Genomic DNA, 23,856 nt, shown 5'->3' on the forward strand with positions numbered 1-23,856 from the left:
GAAGAAGGCGTTTGGTATGCTTTCCTTTATTGGTCAGAGTATTGAGTACAGGAGTTGGGAGGTCATGTTGCGGCTGTACAGGACATTGGTTAGGCCACTGTTGAAATATTGCGTACCATTCTGGTCTCCTTACTATCGGAAAGATATTGTGAAACTTGAAAGGGTTCAGAAAAGATTTACAAGGATGTTGCCAGGGTTGGAGGATTTGAGCTGTAGGGAGAGTTGAATAGGCAGGCGCTGTTTTCCCTGGAGCTTCGGAGGCTAAGAGGTGACCTTATAGAGGCTTATAAAATCATGAGGGGCATGGACAGGGTAAATAGACAAGGTCTTTTCCTGGGGTCAGGGAGTCCAGAACTAGAGGGCATAGGTTTAGGGGAAAGATATAAAAGAGAGCTAAGGGGCAACTTTTTCACGCAGAGGGTGGTATGTGTATGGAATGAGCTGCCAGAGGAAGTGGTGGAGACTGGTACAATTGCAAAATTTAAAAGGCACCTGGATGGGTATATGAATAGGAAGAGTTTGGAGGGTTATGGGCCAGGTGCTGGCAGGTGGGACTAGTTTGGTTGGGATATTTGGTCGGCATGGACGAGTTGGACCGAAGGGTCTGTTTCCATGCTGTATATCTCTATGACAGTAGGCTTTATTAAGCATCTTAAAGGCCTTAATTTTAAAGGTGAAAGGCAGGAGGTTTGGAGGGAATTTGAGGAAATTTTATTTCATCCAGAGGGTAGTGAGTGTCTGGACTGCACTGTCTGGGAAAGTAGTTAAGGCAGGAAACTTCCCAATATTTAAAAAGTACTTGGATGAGCACTTGAAATGTTGTAATATTCAAGGATATGAAAATGGATCTTCTGGAATACTGAGTTCAATCCTGGTTTCCCTGCTATAGGAACTTGAAAGGGTTCAGAAAACATTTACATGGATGTTGCCAGGGCTGAAGGGTTTGAGCTATGGGGAGAGTTTGGATAGCCTGAGACTATTTTCCCTGAAGGTTTGGAGGCTGAGAGGTTTTTTAAAATCATGAGGGGCATGAATAGGATAAATAGACACGATATTTTCCCCAGGGTGGGGAGTGCAGAATCAGAGGGTATAGGTTTAGGGTGAGAGGGGAAAGATATAAAAGGGACTTAAGGAACAACTTTTTCATGCAGTGGTTGGTGCATGTGTGGAATGAGCTGCCAGAAGAAGTGGTGGAGGCTGGTATTATTACAACATTTAAAACGCATCTGGACGGGTACATGAACAGGAAGGGTTTAGAGGGATGTGGGCCAAATGGTGGAAAATGGGCCTAGATTCCATAGAATCCCTACAGTGTGGAAACAGGCCCTTTGGCCCAACAAGTCCACACTGACCCTCAGAAGAGTAACCCACCCAGACCCATTCCCCCTACCCTATATATTCCCCTGACTAATGCACCTAACCTGCACATCCCTGAACATTATGGGCAATTTAGCACAGCCAATTCACCCAACCTGCACATCTTTGGACTGTGGGAGAAAACCTGAGCGCCTGGAGGAAACCCACACAGACATGTGGAGAATGTGCAAACTCCACACAGTCAGTGGCCCAAGGCTGGAACCGAACCCAGGGCCCTGCTGCTGTGAGGCAGCAGTGCTAACCACTGAACCATCCCAAAAACAACTGCCTGAGCAGGGACATGAACCCTGGACACCCACATTAAAAGTCTGATGGTTTACTGACTGAGCTACCTGGGCTCACCCTGAATTAATTTAGAATATCTGGTTGGCCTGGATGAGTTGGACTGAAGGGTCTGTTTCTTACTCTTTATCTCTATGACCTGAATGTAGATTTGAAACAGTCATTTTTTGTCAGTACAGGCCAGATGGGCTAAATTACACACTCCTAAGTTGGAGTGATAGAAATATGCAAGAGCCTGAAATGGGAAGAGGGCATGCTGAGAACATAGGTTTGTAAGGCTGGAGGACTTTAGGGAGACAGAGGTTTTGGGAACAAATAAATGTTGTTTAAAAATTGAGGTACTGCTGAATCAAGATCATTAAAGGTCAATGAGGGGCTTGGAGCCATAATTTGAGGAAGTTCCAGGATAGATGTTCAGATGTTATTCACCCTTGGCTCGAGAATTCAGAACTGGAGGAAGAGGTGAAAGTCGCAGTCTCAGGTTTAAGAGTGAGCCCATTTATGACCAAGAGGGGACAGAATTCTTTTTCGCAGGGAGAAGTGTGAATCTTTGGGATTCACTCCCTCAGAAGGCTGGGAAAACTCAGTCATTCGGGAACAAGGTAACATGGGGCAAAAGCAGAAATTGCTGGAGAAACTCAGCAGGTCTGGCAGCATCAGAGGGGACAAAAGCAGAGTCTTCATCAGTCATTGGACTGAAAGCGATAACTTTCTTCACACAGATGCTGCCAGACCTGCTGAGCTTCTCCAGAAATTTCTGCTTTTGTTCCAGAATCTCCAGCAGTTCTTGGTTTCAGTTTAGATGCAGCATGTGAATCATAAAATCACACATAGCATCCTTCCTAACGTCGGGACGTCCCGAAGCATTTGCCAAACAATGGAGTTGTTTTGTGGATTAATCATCGTTCTAGTACAGAAAGATCCCACAGTCAGGAACACTAACTTCACAGATAAGGCATTGGACAGTAAACCAGGACACACTATCCGAGAAAAGATGGGGCCCTGGTTTTAACAACACGTCCAGGGAGGGAGAGGCAGCAGTGCAGCACTCCCTCGGTACTATTAGTCCAGGGTCAGCCAAGAAATGTGTGCTGAAATCTCAGGAGGTACGATTACATTGAATGGCCAAGCAGCTACAATGACACTAATCCAATCCGATTTTTATAGCGTCTATAAGGCAACGCCCAGCGATGTCACCAACTGGGGCCAAACACTCGGAACTTCCAGGAAACTGGAATCACACTGGCCCCAGGAGAGGATTAAGCTGCATTTCTATAGCACCTTTCAACATCTCAGGATGCCACAAAGCTTGGCACAGCCAAAGACATTTCTTTGCGAAGTGTACTTTCTGTGGTAATGTAGGAGAAGTAGCAACATACCACATCCTAGAATTTTTTAAGTGCTGTTGATTGAAGAATAAATATTTTCTCCACGACATATGTAGAAACTTCCCATTTCATACTCCAAACTGGCCGAGGAATAAGTGAAACAAGCCTCATCGAACACTTTTTAACACTGCATTTCTAAGATGGTGCCAATTACAGTGCAGTGTTCCCTCAGCGGGTGCTGAAAGATGTGATGACTGGTGAACACGCTCGGTACATAAATCGCTCTGAAACGAGCCTGTTTAACCAGAAACACTGAAATTTCAGCTCGGAATGTGGTGACCCGCATTTCACTACACCGCCCGCACTCAGCCTCCGTCCTCCCACCCCCTACTCCCTTCTCTTTGTAAGACATTGATAATCTTCCTTCGTTCGGTGGGGAACCTGCTTTCGGTTTCTGGGGGTGGGGGGGAGGAGAAATCGTGTCTGAGGAAGTGAGAGAGAGAGAGAGAGAGAGAGACAGCCCTTAAAGGGGGAGGAGTCTTTTCAACCGATACTGGGAAACGAAGGGTTTTTTTTTATTGGGAAGTATCGAGGGTGCAGCTATACAGAGAAAAGGAACAGGCCACGTTTGGGGAAACTCGCGACAGAGAGATCGGAGGGTCGCAGCGATAGACAGATCAAGATCTTCGGAAGGACTGAGTGGATTTCGCTGGGAACTGCAGCTCTGCTGTCGTGTGAAATCTACCGACCTGTACATTTCCTTCAGCAATGGCTACGTTGTATCTGATTCCCTTCGTCTTGTTACTTCAAACCTGGACTGGTAGGACTCGCAACATTAACTGTAGCACATTTAGATTTGACTTCCTAGGAAAAGTAACACGCTGTCCTAGCAGAAAAAAGGCCTCTGTTTTAGGATCGCCATTATTTAGGTGTGGCTTGTTACAGGTGGGAGGTCTGTGTATGTTCTCTGTCCTTGGTGAATGATTTCAAATTGGGAAAGAGGGAATTAAATTTGAAATGTCTACACTTTGTCTTTCTGCCGAGATATGTCTCAGCAGAAGGCTCGTCTTAAACCAGTTGTAGTCAAATTCCTTGCTCCCTCTATGGTCACTGCTGAACTAGAGCTGTTTTTTTCTGGTGTAAAGTTACAGCGAACGGGTGAGCTCAGATTACCCAGAGGGAAGAACCCAGGTTTTCTTTTTCTATCTTCCCATAATACATGAACATACACAACCAACTGAATTAATTTTAAAATTCAACTCCAACCCTCGCCATTTCAAAACAGAAGAGAAATAGGTTTTTTTAAGGAATTAGGCGTGTTCTCTTTTGTGTCTCAAGCGTTCCAGAGACAAAGGTATTTTTCTGGACGTGTAAAAGGGCGTGAACCTTTGAGAATATCTGATTTCCAAAGTGCACTTTTATCTGTCTCTTAGACCCTCCCTCCTTCGGGTAACTTAATTTTCACTGCAGGATTACACAATTCAAGGGAGTTTGTTTTTAAGGTTTTTGTTTTAACATGCAAGCCTTTGAATTGGCTGGTGATGTTTTGTATATTGCTTCTTTCAGTTTTTGAGAGAGAAAGAGAGCATATAGGAGACAATTGGAGGATTAGTTTGGTGGGTGTGTGTTTTGTGAAAAGTCTAGAGTCCTGACTGTGTTAGAACAGAAGGGAACCAGATCCTGGTGCAGTTGGGTGGAGCTGTTGTTGTCATTGGAGAGTAACTATGATAGAGGCATTATTATCAAATAAACACACCTACACCCAGTACCCCCACCCTCCCATTCTGCCGCCTTGTCTTGTCCGCTTGCTCTCAAATTGGGGTTTGAGACTCTGCTCATTTTCCACCTCTGCTCACATCGCCATACTCTCCTGTGTTTGGTGAACCACATTGCCTCCTCTTTTCATTTCTAAAAAAAAGTCCTCATCCTTGTTTTCAAATGCTTTCTTTGCTTCACCCGTCCCTGTCTTTGTAACCTCCTCCAGCTCCAGAACCTTCTCTGCTTCTGCATTCATTCAGCATTGGAAGGCATGGCTTTACCTCACTTGGGGTCCTGTGCTATGAACTTGCCTTCCTAATCCACCCCTGCCCTGGTTACGACACATTTTGCAACCACTGCCTTTGACTAAGCTCTAATGTCTTGGGCTCTATGTCAAATGGTTAGTGCCCTTGTGAGAAACGTTCCTGGGGAGGAGTTTATGCTCAAAACATCGCCTTTCCTGCTCCTTCAATGCTGCCTGATCAGCTGTGCTTTTCCAGCGCCACACAATTTTTTTTGAATCTGATCTCCAGCATTTCTCCCCCTTGTAAGAAACTAAGCCAAGCTAAAGGCACTGTATCAAGTTAGGTTGTTGCTTTACTTGTATTTGTTCATGGGATGTGGACATTTATTGGGGCCAGTGTTTATTGCCCAGAGGGCAGTTAAAAATCAACACATTGCTGTGGATCTGGAGTCACATGTAGGACAGATCAATAAAGATGACAGTTTCCTTCCCTAAAGGACCCAGTTGAGTGTTTTTTTTAATGAAGTTCAACATGGTTTGTTCATCATTAGGCTGTCATTTTAATCTAGGTTTTTAAACTGGATTCAGAATTAGCCACTACTGCTGGGATTCAAACCAACCCCCAGGAACATTAATCCTGGGATTCTGAATTGCCAGTCTAGTGACAATGTGACTATATCTGCCCCAGGATCCGATTAAATGAGTGCATCGGAGAGTCTTGCTGAGATTGTATCAGGAATATTGTGCACAGTTTTCATCTCTTTATTGAAGAAAGGATGCAGTGGAATTCAAAGCAGTTTGATGCAGGTCTGTAATTAAGGGGTTAGTTCATAGGAAACAGGTCTAATGGTTTGTTTTTATTCACTTTTCCGGCTGGCCCCAGCATTTGTTGCCCCATCTCTAGGTGCCCTTGGCGAAGGTGGTGGTCAGCTGCTTTCTTGAACCGCTGCAGTTTGGGCCTATTCCCATTTGAAATTTTTGAAGAATGAGAGATGATCTCGTTGAAAAGTAAAATCCTGGGGCTGTTACTAGGATCATGTTTCCCGTTGTGGGAAAGTCTGCAATGAAGGGCCACAGTTCAAAGATTAGTAGCCTCCCGATCAAAGTGGAAGTGTGGAATAATTTCTTTCATGTTTGGATTCCTCTTCCCCAGTTAGCAGTAAAAGACGGGCCATTGATCATGTTTAAGCATGAGTTAGGTAGATTTCTTTTTTTTTAAATTGGTAGTTGAGGACAGAAAGTAATGTGGAATTAAAGCCACAATTGGATCAATATGACCTCTTTGAATGGCGATGCAGGGTCAAGGGGCATACCTCTATTTCTTGTGTTTCTCTATGTCGATACTTTAAGAAATGAGTCAACAGTTCTGAAAGATTACCAGATCTGGCATTGGGTTTAATAGCCTTTAATGGGGAAGAGAGGTTTTCAGTAGAGAGGATGCAAGTAGTAATAAAGGGAGGGGATAAAATGACTTAGTTCAATTCTGTGAACTCTGAATGAATGGAAACTGGAGTTGGAGATTAACTTTGTTCAGTATCTAGTTTTCATGTCATAACCAGAATCATAGAATCTCTACAGTGTGGAAGCACACCATTCGGCCCATTGAGTCCACACCAACTCTTGAAGAGTATCCGACCCAGACTCCCCTCCCCCTCCCCTACACTGTCCCTGTAACCAATGGCTAACCCATCTAGCCTGCACATTTCTGGATATAATGGGGCAAATTAATCTGGTTAATCCATCTAACCTGCATATTTTTGGACTTTGGACATAGAGTTATTACCCATAATCCCTTTTCTCTCTGTCATTGATTATTATCTGTCAACCTAGACTCACACTCACACAGGATGGAAAGCCCCTCCTGTGCTCAGAGGTCATAGGCCCAAAGTTTCTTCTATATCTATTGCAGTCTCTATACGTCACCTCTGACATGACTCATTGGCTGGATGTGTTTAGTTTTGGAAATAACTCAACCCAATTCACCTCGTCTTCTTTCCCAGAAACCACACTCCCCTCCCAGAAACCACTCTCCCATCCCGGAAACAATCAGGGAGAGAGAATGGGAGTGATTACGTGATTAAAGATAACAGCATTCTTGTGTCGTTGAGGAATTCTGGCTTTTGGCATGCATTTATGATGAGTGTCCTTTCATCTTCCTGTAAACCGGTGGAGTTGGAGTAGTGTGATAAGGAAGGCTGGAGCTTGTGGGAATCTTTTCTTTTCCTTTTTAAAAGGCTGCTTTCTACGACGTTTCGAATATTGGCTTTGCTTCATTTGGATAGCACTATCTCCTGATCGAGGCCCCTGACAGCGAATAGAATTCAGATTCACTGCTGTGTCAGGCCTCCACTGAGTGGCATAGTGGCTCAGTGGCTAGCCCTGCTGCCTCACGGCTTTAGGGACCCTGGTTTCTCTTTTGGGGGTGACTCTCTACGTGGAGCTTGCACGTTCTCCCAGTGTCTGTGAGAGTTTCCTCTAGGTGCTCCCACAGTCCAAAGAGGTGCAGGTTAGGTTGATTGACCTTTGGAAATGTGGGGTTACGGGGAAAGGGTGGGTCTGGGTAAGATGCTTCTCCGAAGATCGGTGTGGATCCGATGGGCCAAATGGTCTGCTTCAACACTGTAAGGTTTCTATGACCTTGCTCTTTCGGGTTAGTGTAAATAATCCAACAGCTGCTGTTGGAAGAATACAGGCTGGGAGGACCAAAAGATCATTTGCTTCCTTAAGTTGTTCTGCAAGCCAAGAACAAATTGACTGATCAGTTTTTTTATTACCTCTGACTTCCCGGTTTTTAGGGAATAAGATTTTGCAGAGTGAAAAATAATTTTTCACTTTAAAGGAGAATCCTTAATTTTTAATTGTAGACAAGTTCATGTCCATTTAACATTCAATCTGACAGGTTCCTTCTGGATCTTGTATATTTAAGAGCAGAGGGGCTTTGAGGTTCTCTTTGACACCAAGGCCCCTGTCGATTGGCCCTTCGTCATCGTGTGATATTGAGCACCTGGTCATGGTTGTGTAGTCATAGTCATAGACCCTTCGGCCCAACTCGTCCATGCCATTCAGTTTTCACAATTAACCTAATCCCATTTGCCTGCATTGGGTCCATATCCCTCTATACCTATTCCATCCATGGACCTGTCTAAATGTTTCTTAAGTGATGAAATTGTACTCCCCTCCATCATTACCTCTGGCAGTCCAGTTCAGAATCTCACCACCCTCGGTGGGGGTGGACAGAGGTTTGGAGGAAAGAAAACACCAGCACCTCCTGTAGTTTTTTTTAAAAAAAATGTCTTTGACCCCCTCAGACCTACAACTGTATTTTCTGCGATACAGTTATGGCCACCGCTCCTACAAAAGAAAAGATGCTGCATTGATTGTAAAGTGCTTAACTCATGAAAGGGGAAACATAAATGAATGCTTCATCTATCTAGATTGTTACCTCAAAAATCAAGTGAATGAATTAATTGGGTAATGCAATGTCATCATTGATCTGGAGAGAATTATAAAAGCAGGGATATACTTCTGAGGCTTTATAAAGCTCCAGTCAGGCCACATTTAGAGTATTAGGAGCTATTTTGGGCTCCATGCCTCAGGAAAGATATATTGGCCGCGGAGCAGGTCCAGAGGAGGTTGACCAGAATGAAAAGCTTAACACATGAGGAACGTTTGAGGACTCTGGGGCTATATATGATGTTGGAAGGATATGGGGAGATCTGATTGAAACTTGCAGAATATTGAACAGCCTGGGACATTGAGAAGATGTTTCCAATGGGAGGAGAGACAAGGACCTAAGGGCACAGCCTTAGAGAAAAGGGAAGACCTTTTTCGAATGGAGATTGAGAGAAACTTCTTAGGCCAGAGAGTGGTGAATCTGTGGAATTCATTGCCACAGAATGCTGTGGAGACTAGATCGTTGAGTATATTTATCTGTAATAAGCTCCTTTCCTCCACAATTTGACCAAGGCCTGACCTCCTTCACGGTGAACAGCATATGGCAATCAGGATGAATCTGCCTCCAATCATTTGCTTGGGGGAACATCCCTTTTTGCTGTCCCAGGGAATGTTTGTTTAATCATCAGAGAGAACCCCCTCCCTCTCACGCTGTGAACAGATTTCTGTATCTGTTGCGAGGAAGGAGATTTCCCCTTTTTATTCCTATGACAGAAGTGTTGCAGCACAGGAGGTGGTAATTCGGCCCTTTTTCTTTTCAGCACTGCCTTCTCTCCCTGTAGCCTTGTATTGCGTGTAACGCCATCACACCATAACACTTTTAGAACTGCTTTTTTAAACTGCAGTTATTTTCGCTGTAACTTTGTTTGATCTGACTGTGGTCATCCTCATTCTTTGATTCACAGATGGGGGCGATAAACTGACATTGCAGGAGTAGCAGACAAACTGCAGTTTGGGATATTGTTCATGTTACGCCTTTAACCAGTGCAGATAGGCCAAGTAAGCTATTGCTTACGCTGGGCAAAGCGCTGTAGGACTGGAATGTTGTCTTGCAGGGTGAGATGTGACGTTGAGACACATATTCCTTACCCCACCACCGGATAAATAAGAATGATCCCTTTGGAAAGAAAGTAGATGCTGTGCCCCCACCCCATAAACCAACATTGCTAAATGGACAGTCTGGTCCAATTGCAGTTTGCTGGAGCTGGCTGCGCGCAAATTGGTTGCAGCATTTCCTACATCGTAACAGTGATGACACCTCAAATACACTTAACTTAGCCTTTTTTATAGAAAATCCCTTGGAATGTTCTGAGGTCACAAAGGGCACTCTGTTTAAAAATGCAACTCTTGTGCAGTCCCATTCAGTCTCAAGGGGAAATTGAACGGTAAAGGATGAATTTGTCCATGTCACTAACGAAGGAATAAAGTGCCAACAATTGTGCAACCATCCTGGCTGATTAGCTTAACCTCTGCCATTGGGTAAATGTAAATGGAAAATAAAAAGGATATCAGAGCAGTTATGTTAGAAATGCAGGTATTCCCCTGCCCCTAGAGTGTTCCTATGAAACCTTCTGTAAACTGAAATGGCGTAAAGTGAATAAACATTAGTTTATATGTGAAAAATTTTGCTTTTTCTCCTAAAAGCTAAAATCCTCTTCGGATTTCTTTTGGTTTGTGAAAGCAAGTACTAATGTAGGTCTTTCTTAAAAGTGAAATGAGCTTTTGAAAAGCGGGCGATACCTGTACATGATAAATTTGAGCAGAGTCCGTATGGTTTCATGAGGGGAAAATCTTACCATATGATCATAAGAGCAGATATTAGGCCATTCGGCCCATTGTATTTGCCCCGGCACGGTGGCTCACTGGGGTGGCACAGTGGTTAGCACTTCTGCCTCACAGCGCCAGGCACCCAGGTTCAATTCCTGCCTCGGGCAACTGTCTGTGTGGAGTTTGCACATTCTCCCAGTGTCTGTGAGGGTTTCCTCCGGGTGCTCCGGTTTTCTCCGACAGTCCAAAGATGTGCAGGTTAGGTGAATTGGCCATGCAAAATCGCCCTTAGTGTTAGGTATAGGGTAATGGGTCTGAGTGGGTTGCTCTTCGGAGGGTCGGTGTGGACTTGTTGGGCCGAAGGGCCTGTATCCACACTGTAGGGAATCTAATTTTTTAAAATCTAATAAGTCAACACCATTTTCCAGCTTTCTCCCCGTAACCTTTGATCCCCATGGCAACCAAGAACATATCTACCTCTGTTTTAAATATACTCAATGATCTGGCCTCCACAGTGTTCTGTGGCAATGAATTCCACAGATTCACCACTGTCTGGCCAGAGACATTTCTCTCAATCTCCACCCACTGGAAACATCTTCCCAATTCTGGTGAACCTCCTCTGGACCTGCTCCAGGTCTAATACGTCTTTTCCTGAGGTATGGAGCCCAAAATAGCTCCTGATACTCTGAATGTGCTTTGACTAGAGCTTTATAAAGCCTCAGAAGTATATCCCTGCTTTTATAGTCCTCTCCAGATGATTGGTGACAGTGCATTACCTGATTAATTCACTCGCTTTATTTTCGAGGTAACAATCTAGATAGATGAAGCATAACTAGTAAATATAGTGTTTTGTTTCTAAAGAGGTGTTAAATAAGTTACCACACATCAGGCTACTTAATAGGATTACGGACCATAATGTTGGGGTTGGTATATTAGCAAGGATAGCGAATTGGCTAAGTAATAGACAGGGAGTTGAGCTAAGGAGGACATTTTTTGGATTTTGGTAACCTGTGATGAGTGCTAAGGGTCACTTTTTATTTCTCTGTCTGTCTCTGTGTCTCTGTCTGCCTGCCTTGTTTATTAGTTGGATGATGAAAGTGAATGTATTGTCGTCAAGTTTGTGGATGACATTAATAGTGGAAAAGCAAGTGATGAGGATGGCGCAAGTAGAACAAAGACCAAAATAGGAATTGCTGGAATTGAGGGTTCTGAGGAAGGATCACTCTACTTGAAACGTTAACTCTGATTTCTATCCACAGATTCTGCCAGACTTGCTAAGTCTTTTCTAGCAATTTCTGTTTTGTCTCTGATTTACAGCAACCACAGTTCTTTTGGTTTTTACAATAGGAAAAAGGCAGGTTCAGTGAGCGGGCAAATGCTTGGCCGACAGAGTTAAAATGTGACGTTACACACTTTTTGGCAGGTAGAAGAAAGGAACTTGTGCGTGCATCATAAAAAGCTAGCATCCAAGTTCAGCGGATAATAGGGAGGGCAAATAAAATGCTGGCCTTTATTACAAAGAGAACGGAGTATATCATGGAGAAGTCTTGCTAAAACTGTACAAAGCACTATCCAGACCCCAGCTAGGAAACTATGATCACTTCTGGTCTCCTTATTGAAGGAAAGATAGACTGGCATTGGTGGCAGTCTGAAGAAGGTTCACTCAGCTGATCCTGGATACGGAGAGACTGTCTTATGGAGGAGAAGTTGATTGGCCCAGTTACTCATCGGCTTTTAGATGAATGAGAGGCGATGCTATTGAAGCATAAAATTTTTGGGACATGTGATTGGGTAGGTGTGGAGAGGTTGATTTCCCCTTGTGGGAGACTTGAGGAACAGAGTGCATCATCTCAAGCTAAGGGGCCCACAGAGATGTGGAATTTCTCCTGAGGATGGCGAATGTCTGGGGTAGGGGTTTGGTTTAGCTCAGTTGGTGAGACAGCTGGTCTGCAAAGTGGTTTGATTCCAACAGCATGGGTTCAATCCCCACACTGACTGAGGTTACCATGAAGGGCTGTCCTCCTCCAACCTCTACCCTCACCTGAGGAAGGATGACACTCCGATTAAACCACCACCAGTCATCACTTTCTAATGAGAAAGCAGCCCTATGGTCTAGTAAGACTATGGCAACTTGACTTGAATTGGTGAATGTGTGGCATTTTTTCACCACCTGGGACTGCCAGGGCTGGGTTGTTAAGTATATTTGAAGCAGCAATAGACAGATTTTTGATCAATAAGGGGAATGAAAGGTAAAGGCAGGTAAGTAGAGTTGAATGTTATGCGATCAACCTAGCTGAACTTCCTAACCTGTAAAGACTGGAGGAACTTTGAATAACATCATGGTTTCTGTGCTGTGAATGTGACACGCTGACTTGGACAGAGAGGTCTAACACATGATGCTCTTGTTTTAAAAAAAAATGAAAGTCTGATGTTTCTTGATGCTTACTGGTGTGGTTTCTGATGCTCTCCAAGTGCAATTAAGGTACAGGCTTTTTGGCTGACATTTGCACAATGCATTTTAACCTGTCATCGAGCAATCTAATTCTGGGCCACAAGTAATGTTAGTATGGGTTAATATTAGCAAAACACCAGTCAGTTCTGAATCTATTTTGAGAGAGGAAATAGAGAGAGGTTTGTGAAAGCGAATAAGTGAGCTTAGGCCTCCGGACCAGGAGGACTGGAGGTGGAACAATGGAAATCAGAAGGCAAGGTGCAAGAAGCTGGGTGGTTAGACACCACTGAGAGAGAATGGAGCTCCTCAAGGCTATTCATCTGTGTTGTTAGTGACTTGTCACTTAACAAGACCCATCAGCCCACATCCCTTGATAGCCCACAGGCACTGTGGTAATTGATGAGACAGCATTGAGTGCTGCAGTTGGGAGTTTTCTGAAGTGATTGACTGACTGACTGACTGAAGCAGGCTATGTCATGTGATTGGCTGAAGGAGTGGGCCAATGCCTGCGTTTGTGTAGCCCAGCCCAGGGCTATCCCCAAGACCTTCCAAAGTGAGGGGACTGGTTCAAGGAGGAAAATGGGAACCAATGGCAGATGGCAAGCTCTGACAAACAGGAATCAGTCGAACAATTGGATCATTGCTTTGGATTGTTGGTTAAGGGTCAACCTTTTGGCTGTGGGCAGCCCAGCGTTTATGCCATTCTTTCTGAAAGAACGGAGGCATAGGCCCTGTTTTAGTGTCTCCTTTGAACGATTGACCCAGCTGAGTGGTATGGGGCTGAATGTGTTTTGCCAGGTTTCCATGCTCAAAGCATTGGAGTGAGTGCTGAAACCTTCAGCATCTGAGGAGGGAGTGTGCATTGAGCTAAACCTGACAGTGCTTCGTGTGTGCTCTTGTGCGCGCTCTCTCCTTTCTAGACCACTGAAATTTTAATTGTTGCCACCTCTGGTCAGGTGTACTACTTGCTGTTAAAGTTCTTGTGTCCCACATTTCCAGCTCTCATTAAACAGCAGTAATAGATCTATATCTATTGTATGCTCGTGAGGTAACATTGCGTTTCCACCCCAAGCAGACACACCCAAACTTACACTGCCTGTTAAACAGGTTTGCTTCATCTCAATGGGAGGAGTGCAGCCATTTCAGAATTCCAACAAATGTCTGGCTCACTTCCCCTTTTCTCCCTGCATTACCTCCTTCCGTCCATGCCACTTGCACACCCCGACTCTCAAAATTTCCCACGGGCTGGAGTTTGGGATCTTGCAGCTCAGTGTGGCTCCAGGCTGCTACTGCTGCTTGGTAATGTTGTGGTAGAGGCGCGTATCTGCGGTTACCCCAGTGGTCCTTTTTAATGCTGCTCTGTTAGACTGGTATCACCTTTAAAGGAAGCCACCTTCAGTCCCTCTTCGCAGAATCAAACCAAAGTGATCACTGACCACAGAAATGTGGTCGTGATTTGCTACATTGGTTGGAGTGTTCTGTAATTAGACTGTTGCTAAATCTGTTTGGTGCGACAGAGGAGTGTATTTCTCACCCAGTTCCGTTTTTGGAAATTGGGGAAGAGTGAGGGTAATATTCCACAAATATTTTCTGCACAGAAATGGACCGTTCAGCCTAATGGCTGTGCTGTGTGTTGCGATAACAATCAGGTACTGGACTCGATGATTAAAATTTGGGAAGGTAGTCATGTTGATATTCTCCACGTGACTAGATTGGATATTTTTGGCTGAAGTAGCTGTAGGGTTAGCCTCTGATCTTTTTGTTACTTCTGCTACAACATTTGCATTTAAATAGTTTCTTAAACATGATAAACCCTTTCGCAGCTCTTCAGAGCACTTTATTCCAGAACTGAACTATAATCTGATCAGATGGGTGCTTGGGTGTGTTGCTGGAGCAACTAGAGAGAAGGAGGTGAGAGCTCGAAGGTTAGGTTTAAATTTAGAATCCTAGAGATGTACAGCATGGAAACACGCTTCGGTCCAACTCATCCATGCTGACCAGATATCCCAACCCAATCTAGTCCCACCTGCCAGCACCCGACCCATTACTTCTGTGCTACAATGTGTCTCGTAGCTAGATAGTGTAAAAGATCTTGAAACCAGCTCCAATTGGTGCTCTAAGGATATATATAAACATTGTTTCCTTTTGAGTTGCCGACAGTCTCTTGTGTACTATTAGGCAATTACTTATGCATGTTGTGAGGCATGCACATGTAAAACCTAAAGGGTTGTGTTGGATTGAGCTGGACGTTGTTGAACTGTGTGGGTTCTGCTGGCATTTTTATTCTGTGTCTCTCTCTGCAGTTGTCCTTGAGCTTGTGAATTTTGAGCGAGGACACCCGTGAAATAATAAGCAGGTGTGCGCTGCACAAGACCGTGTTCTTGGACTGGATTGCACTCTGTGTCTCTCTCGATTGCTCGCACTCTCTCGTGCTGTATAGTTCACTCTCTGTAGGAATGGCAATGTTATTGAGTTATCGAATAACCTAGTTAACAAATCAGGAATTTATTTTGACATGAAACCAACCATGGGATTTGCTTGGGGTATATTAGGATGACAATGTTTCATTATATTTTAAAAAGACGCCTTTGCTTTTAAGAGGGATACCCATAGTCAGATCATTCAATCCGTCTGAGCCCGTTCCACCATTCAGTATAGGATCATTGCCAATCCTCTGGTGGCTCAGTGTTTAACACTGCTGCCTCTCCATGCCAGGGACCCCAGTTTGCACGTTCTTCCAAGGGTGGAATCAAACTCCACACATTCATTCTCCCCGCATCTGTGTGGGTTTTGTCTGGGTGCTCCAGTTTCCTCCCACAGTCCAAAGATGTGCAGGTTAGAGTGGATTGACTGTGCTAAATTGCCATTGTGTCCAGGGATGTGTAGGTTAGGTGGATTAGGTATGGGAAATGCAGGGTTATAGGGTGGATATAGGTGGGATGCTCTTTGGAGAGTTGGTATAGACTCGATTGGCCGAATGGCTGCTTCTATACTATAAGGGTTCCATGATTTTATCTCTGTTTCATATTCCTGCTTTCTCCCTAAACCCCTTGATGCCTTTTTAAATCTAAAGCTCTATTTGTCTGTTTCATTTAATTGTAATCGGTGAGTTGAACCTCCTCAACCTTCTCTGATAGAGAATTCCACAGATTTGCTATCTTCTTATTGAAGAAATATTTCCTCAACTCAGTCCCAAATGATCTGCCTCATATACTTGAGGTTGCGTCCTGGTTCTTGACTCTCCAACAAGGGGATACACTCTTTCTGCATCTAGTCTGTCCAGACCTGTGTGGAATTTTTTACATTTCAGTCCGATCCCTCACCTCCTTCATCTTTCTGAACTCTGGTTCATTTGGGTCTGTATTCACTAATCTCTCCTCACAGGGCACTCAAATGTTGGTTAAGTAGGGCACATGATTGCCACTGGTCACAGAGAATCATCAGATGAAGCTATCAAATGTTTTCCCAGACACCTATTTCTTATCCTGGACTCTGTGCATCCTGCGTACAATCCAAAACTCTCCTATCCCACTGCCTGCCCCATGCTCAGAGACCACCCATTTCCAAATTTCTCATCTAGGTTACCAAATTTCTCCATCCCTTTCCTACCTCAGTAGCCTCCTCCAGCCACTTAACCTGCGGAATCAACACAGTAGCTACAAGAGCAGGTCAAAGGCCAGGAATCCTGCAGTGAGTAACTCGCCTCCTTACTCCTTAAAGCCTGTTCACCATCTACTCCCTACATGCCTTGACAGGTGTAGCTCAAGAAGTCAGCACCATCCAGGGCAAGGTAGGCCCTGCTTGATTAATCCCACATTCATAAACATCCATTCCCTCCATCACTGATACTCAGTACATACTGTTGCGAATACTTACAAGATGTACTACAGATATTCACCAAAGATCCTCCGACAGCACCTTCCAAATCCACAATCAGTTCCATCTAGAAGGACAAAGGCAGAAGAATATATGGGAACACCATCCCCTGTGATTTCCCCTCCAAGCCACTCACCACCTGACTTGAAATTATATCGCTGTTCTTTCAGAGTCGCTGAGTCAAAATCCTAGAACTCCCTCCTTAAGGACATTGCGTGTCTACCTACAGCACATGGACTGCAGCGGTTCAAGAAGGCAGCTCCTCACCACCTCCTTGAAGGAAGGAAATCTGTCATCCCAACCTTGTGTGGGTGTGCATGTGACTCCACACTATAGCAATGTGGCTACCTCTTAACTGACCTCTGGGCAATTAGGGATAGTTAATAAATGCTAGCCTAGCCAGTGACACCAAGGTCCCATGAATAAATAAAGAAAATTGCTGTTGTTTGCTTCCTCGCCCTTTTTTAAGATGAAGTTAAAAATCAGACACCAGGCTTAAGATGCTTAAAAAAAAAACTACCTCCTTGGAGTTACCTCCCTCATATTTCTGCTCATCAGATCTCCGACTGAAAATCTCTTCAGTGGTTCCTTTTTTTTTAAAAACTCAGACCACTGATGTGGAAAGTTGGTTGGAGAAAGCACAGATGCCTCTCACACATCCCCCTTTTTCATGAGGGATGAGTTGAATGAGGAATCTCTTTTGTTCTGCATTCCTGGGAAAAAAACTCCAATCTTAGTTCATCCTGTCACTGTGCTGGAATTCAAGTGGCTTTCTTCCCCCACCCTGCCCCTCAATGTTTTGAAGGTCAGGGGGTAGCCTGGAGGTAGAGAGAGAGACAGATGGTGCAGTTAGATTAGGTATATTTATTATCACATGTACTGAACACGCAAAAGAGTATTTTTCACTGTTATTTGCAAAGAGTCACTGCTGTCTTTGGCACTACCTTAGGTCTCTGTTTATATCACTGAGCTTGTGGGTTTTTTTAAACGTAGTCATGTGTTTGGTTTTGTTATTTGTAATGTTTTGAGAGGTTGAGGAAGGAGGGCTCAGACACTGGTGTTTCAGAAATTATCTTGTATAAATGTTGAGATTTTGCCAGGGTCTCACACTGGAGATTTTAAAGCTAGGGGCAGAGCTCAGATTGAGTCTCTGGGTAAGAGGTCTGTCATTTCTGTGATGAGGAAGAATTTCCTCACTCGGGTTGTCAGGTTTTATAGATTTTCAGGGACTGTGAATGATGAGTCCTAAAGTAGTTTTGAGACTTCTTGTTTATGCCATTTTGGGATATTTTTAGTGTTTTGAATTCTTGGCTGAAACACAGAGACAGGAAGTGCTCTTGGTGTAAGTGGAAGTGTCGGGGAGACTTCTCTTATCAGGAGCTTGTGCTGTGTGTGGTCATTAAGCTCCTGTTTCGCCTGCTCTGCTACTCTGCCAGTGGTAATAATTAAACCAGCTACACCTCTGGTGAAATCACCAGATTACTAGGCCAGAGCACTGGGTCCTGACTGAACTGTGAGAAATTAAGAAACACCGAAGCCATGGACATCTATGTGTCTGATCCTCCTCTCTCTCCACCCCTTGCTTGATTGTAGAATATAGAACATTACAGCACAGTACAGGCCCTTTGGCCCTTGATGTTGCACCGACCTATCATACAAATCTGAAGTCCATCTAACTTACGCTATTCCATGTATTTCCATATACTTGTCCAATGATGACTTGAATGTACTTAAAGTTGGCGAATCTACTACCGTTGCAGGCAAAGCATTCCATACCCTTACGACTCTGAGTAAAGAAACTACCTCTGACATCTGTCCTATACCTATCACTCCTCAATTTAAAGCTATGCCCCCTCGTGCTCGCCATCACCATTCTTGGAAAAAGCCTCTCCCTGTCCACCCTATCTAACCCTCCTGATTATCTTATATGTCTCTATTAAGTCACCTCTCAACCTTCTTCTCTCGAACGAAAACAGCCTCCAGTCCCTCGGCCTTTCCTTGTAAGACCTTCGTATCTCCCACTATCTCAAAACCAAATGACCTGATCATTCTCACTGTTGTGTTTCCTCCATTCCAACAGGGACTGTTATTACTCAAACATATTGCTAAGTGCACAGATTGTGCTCCCTGTCTCCTCACCTGCGCCCCCCTTTCACCCACCAATGCACACCATAGTACGAAGGGCTTTTTTTTTTTGACAAACTTTTAACTGATGATTGACATGAGTGGGTTTGACTGGAGCAGGTCAGACATCAGCAGTTGTGATACCTATCGCTTTACCAGCTGTAAATTTGTGAGAGAACGGGCCAGCAAGTTGATCCTGACTAACCTGCTGTGGAAATAGCAACCAGTCCGAGGCTCCTCAACAGATCGGTGACAGTCTCAGCAACTTCAATCCGGTTTGATTGGTCTGGAATAGGCCTTTATGCTAAATATCTGGAGTTCAGGGGGAGGGATCAATTTCTCCTCTTTCCACCCCCAGTTTGTTGGTTTTTTTTATGTTAATGTCCTCGAACTGAGTTAGATATGTTATGCCATTCAAACATTCAAACATCACTGCAGATCATGTGTAAGCAGGACTGAGTGAGGATGGCAGATTTCCTTCCCTAATGGGGTCTTGCAGCAATTCATGGTTTAAATTTAATTGGATTGGACCTGATCAGATGTACCCTAGAACTCTGTGGGAAGCTAGGGAAGTGATTGCTGGGCCTCTTGCTGACATTTGGATCATTGATAGTCACAGGTGAGGTGTCAGAAGACTGGAGTTGGCTAATGTGGTGCCACTATTTAAGAAGGGGACAACTGAAAAGCTCGGGAATTATAGAGCCTGATGTCAGTGGTGGGCAAGTTATAGAATCATACAGCACAGAAACAGACCCTCTGGTCCAACTCATCCATGCTGACCCAGGTATCCCAACCCAATCTAGTCCCACCTGCCAGCACCCAGCCCATATCCCTCCAAACCCTTCCAATTCACACACCCATCCAGATGCCTTTTAAATGTTGCAATTGTATGAGCCTCCACCATTTCCTCTGGCAGCTCATTCCATACATGAACCTTGTTGGAGGGAATCCTGAGGGACAGGATTTATATGTATTTTGGAAAGGCAAAGACTAATTAGGGATAGTCAGCATAGCTGTGTGCATGGGAAATCATGTCTCACAAAGTTGATTTTGAGTTTTTTTTTTGAAGAAGTAACAAAGAGGATTGATGAGGGTGGAATAATTGACATGATCTATGTGGACTTCAATAAGTAAATTTGATAAGGTTACTCATGGGAGAATGGTTAGCAATGTTAGATCTCACGGGATAGAGGGAGAACTAGCCACTTGGATACAAAACTGGCTCGAAGGTAGAAGATTGGTGGCGTTACAAGCTTGCTTTACCAACTGGAGGCCTATGACCAGTGGAGTACCACAAAGATTGGTGCTGGATCCACTCCTTTTCCTTATTTATATAAATGATTTGGGGATAAATGATTTGGACATAGGAGATATAGTTAGTTAGTTTGCAGATGACACCAAAATTAGAGGTGTAGTGGACAGTGAAGAAGGTAACCTCAGATTACAACGTGATCTTGATCAGATGGACCAATGGGTTGGGGAATGGCAGATGGAATTTAATTTACATAAATGCGGGGTGCTGCATTTGGGAAAAGCACACCTTAGCAAGACTTATACACCTAATGGTAAGGTCTCAGGGAATGTTGCTGAACAAAGGTGTTGTCCCATTCCTCCCCCTACCCCACGCCCCCCAAGTCGAAGCAAAATGCTTAGAGACGCAGTATAAGACCGTAAGACACCGGAGTGGAAGTAAGGCCATTTGACCCATCGAGTCCACTCCACCATTCAATCATGGCTGATGAGCATTTCAATTCCACTTACCCGCACTCTCCCCGTATTCCTTAATCCCTTGTGAGATCAAGAATTTATCAATCTCTGCCTTGAAGACATTTAACATCCCGATTCCCACTGCACTCCGTGGCAATGAATTCCATAGGCCCACCACACTCTGGCTGAAGAAATGTCTCCTCATTTCCATTTTAAATTGACCCCCTCTAATTCTAAGGCCTTGCCCTAGTATCCCTCCCTGACAGAAACAAATTCCCAGTGTCCACCTTTTCTAAGCCATACATTATCTTGTAATTTTCTATTAAATCTCCCCTCAACCTTCTGAACTCTAATGAATACAATCCCAGGATTCTCAGTCATTATGTTAGGCTTACCATTCCAGGGATCATCCATGTGAATCTCTGCTGGACACGCTCCAGTGCCAGTACGTCCTTCCTGAGGTGTGGGGCCCAAATCTGGACACAGTATTCTAAATGGGGCCTAACCAGATCTTTATAAAGTCTCTGTAATACATCGCTGCTTTTACATTCCAAGCCTCTTAAAATAAATGACAACATTACATTTGCTTTCTTAACCATGGACTCAACCTCCGACTCAACCTCCAAATCAACCTTTAGAGAATCCTGGATTAGCACTCCCAGACCCCTTTGTACTTTGGCTTTATGAATTTATTCATTGTTTAGAAAATAGTCCAGCCCGCATTCTTTTTTCCAAAGTGCAAGACCTTGCATTTGCTCATGTTGAATTTCATCAGTATAGTTTTACCTCCTCCATCCAGGCGCTGGAGGGAGAGAGAATGGCCGCCAATGTGCACAGGGACATCAGTTCCCTGTCTTCTCTGGAACTGTAGTTTCTCAATGAACTGTATAGTTTACAGGGAGGAGCATCCAGACAAGGCAACATACATAGTGATTGGGTGACCATTCCAATCAGTGAGCATCAACCGTAAAGATTAAGCCATCTGCTGTTACACAATGAATAATTGGCTTTACATAATGAGTACATTTTCACCTTGTTAACTGATGTTACATACTGAATGCTACCTCATCCTGTTAAATGCTTTTCCACCTTGTTAACCCATTATCCTTGCCTCCAGCATCCCATTCTTAATTGTAAATTCTTATCTAATCTGAGTCATGCTCAGCTGCACCTCTTATTTTGCACAACTCAAAACTTAACTCTTTCCCTGCCTGCTTATACCCTATTCACATTCTCAAAAAGACCTTGGAGTGCAGGTTCATAGCTCCTTGAAAGTAGATAGGATCGTGAAGAAGGCGCTTGGTATGCTTTCCTCTATTGGTCGCAGTATTGAATATAGGAGTTGGGAGGTCATGTTGCAGCTGTACAGGATGTTGGTTTGGCCACTTTTGGAATATTGTATGCAATTCTGGTGTCCCTCCTATTGGAAGGATGTTGTGAAATTTGAAAGGGGACAGAAGAGATTTCCAAGGATGTTGCCAGGCTTGGAGGATTTGAGCTATAGAGAGAGGTTGAATAGGCTGGGACTGTTTTTCTTGGATCATCTGAGGCTGAGGGGTGACCTTCTAGAAGTTCATAAAATCATGAGGGGCATGAATAGGATAAATAGACAAGTTCTTTTCCCTGAGGTGAGGGAGTCCAGAACTAGAGGGCATAGGTTTAGGGTGAGAGGGGAAAGATATAAAAAAGTCCTACAGGGCAAAATTTTCACTGAGAGGGTGGTGTGTGTATAGAATGAGCTGCCAGAGGATGTGGTGGAGGCTGGTACAATGACAACTGGATGGGTACTGTATATGAATAGGAAGGGTTTGGAGGGATATGGGCCAAGTGCTGGCAAATGGATCTAGATTAGGTTGGGGATATCTGGTCAGCATGGTCAAGTTGGACTGAAGGGTCTGTTTCTGTGCTGTACTTCTCTATGACTATGAAATTCCGCCCTTCACTAAGAGTGATAACTTGTGGTGTGAGGTCTAGTGTGGAAGTACTGAGCTAATATTGCAGCCACAGACACATTTCACTCTTGTGCTTGTTTGTAGATCTGTTATTTTGGGCTATGGGAGTTGAAGTACACCCCCCCCCCCCCCCCCACAGGATCGGTGGCAGCCACCATACCCCGGAGTTGGAACCTCCCATGGACTCAGACCCCACCATTGTGAAGATGTATCTCAGAATTGCTAACAGATTCTGAATTTAAAACAGCCAAAACCCACAAATATCCTTGACTTTAGGCTTTGTCTTTTTCAACTGGTTCAATATAATTTCCCGATCAGAGCTGAAATTTGTAACTTGGTTCTATTTTATGACCAATCCACCATGTTAAAATGCCCTTTATCACTCCTCCCTCTTTTCTCTCTCTCTGCCTCGGTCTGACTTTCCCTCTGTCTCTCTCCCCCTTCTTCCATCTCTCTTCTCCCCTTTTTTTCCTTCCTACCGTGTGTGTGTCTGTCTGTCTCCATCACATACCCTCATCTCCCCACCCAATCTCGACACTTTCCTGGTGAAGACTGACTGCCTTAGCTGTTTTCTGAGTGAACTGGGAGTTTTAATTTGGCCGGATTTTCAATGAGATCTGCCTTTTTGTGCTGGCAGCTCCCGTTGCCGTAGGAACCTGGTGGTGAATTGCAGTGTTTTAAGATAAGGCCTTTCATGGCTGTGCTCCAAACAGCTTTTTGTTCTCAGATCACTTGAGAGCAAACCATTTCGACAACTTCCTTTCACTTTTGCTGCAGTCTGCCATTCTTTTTTTTTCCCCCCCACCCCCTTCATGTTGCGCCCACACCTCCCCCCTCACCTCCCCTCCAAGGCCCCAATGGATCCTTCCATGCAAATTTACCTGCACCGCCACACACATCATTTACTGTATCCGTTGCACCCGATGTGGTCTCCTCTACATTGGGGAGACAGGCCGTCTACTTGCGGAACGTTTCAGGGAACACCTCTGGGACACCTGCACCAACCAACCCAACTGCCCCGTGGCTGAACACTTTAACTCCCCCTCCCACTCCGCCAAGGACATGCAGGTCCTTGGCCTCCTCCCTACTTTATCTCCGTCCCAACTCCCGGATTCAGCACCGCCCTCTTGACCTGCAATCTCCTTCCCGACCTCACCGCCCCCACCCCTCTCTCCGGCCTATCACCCTCACCTCCTTCCACCTATCGTATTCCCAGCACCCCTCCCCCCCTACCCTTTATCTCAGCCTGCTTGGCACACCAGCCTCATTCCTGAAGAAGGGCTTATGCCCGAAACGTTGATTCTCCTGCTCCTCGGATGCTGCCTGGCCTGCTGTGTTTTTCCAGCACCACATTTTTGAACTATGTTCCCTCCCATTGCCTTGTTCAGCTCCATTCCCTCACTAACCCCCCCCATCCCCGCCCTCTCCCTCTCAGTAGGGACCCTGGGGTGGGGGCAGTGGCCATCTTTCAGATGAGGCCTGACGTTGAGATATAAAGATAAGAGCCATTTCCTGTAACAAAGAATTCTGTGAAAT

The 23,856-nt window shown here is 44.6% G+C and overlaps 1 protein-coding gene across 3 annotated transcripts in view; it reads left to right on the plus strand.

Annotated features, from left to right (window-relative positions):
• The first annotated feature begins 3,552 nt into the window (after window positions 1-3,552).
• Window positions 3,553-23,856, plus strand: part of LOC122544222 (nectin-1-like) — a 69,391-nt gene continuing 49,087 nt past the window's right edge. For 2 of the 3 annotated variants that reach the window (XR_015753537.1, XM_043683301.2), the window contains exon 1: window positions 3,553-3,807. Coding sequence is in view for 2 of the 3 variants with exons in the window: in XM_043683301.2 (XP_043539236.1) it covers window positions 3,756-3,807 (52 nt within the window). In the remaining variant the exon portion in view is untranslated. The remainder of the gene's footprint in view (window positions 3,808-23,856) is intronic. The other variant, XM_043683300.2, reaches the window with a different exon arrangement.

The sequence above is a fragment of the Chiloscyllium plagiosum genome, unplaced genomic scaffold, assembly GCF_037043375.1.
Source record: "Chiloscyllium plagiosum isolate Xiang-an unplaced genomic scaffold, Cpla_swu_hap1 HiC_scaffold_38, whole genome shotgun sequence".
NCBI classification, from domain to species: domain Eukaryota; kingdom Metazoa; phylum Chordata; class Chondrichthyes; order Orectolobiformes; family Hemiscylliidae; genus Chiloscyllium; species Chiloscyllium plagiosum.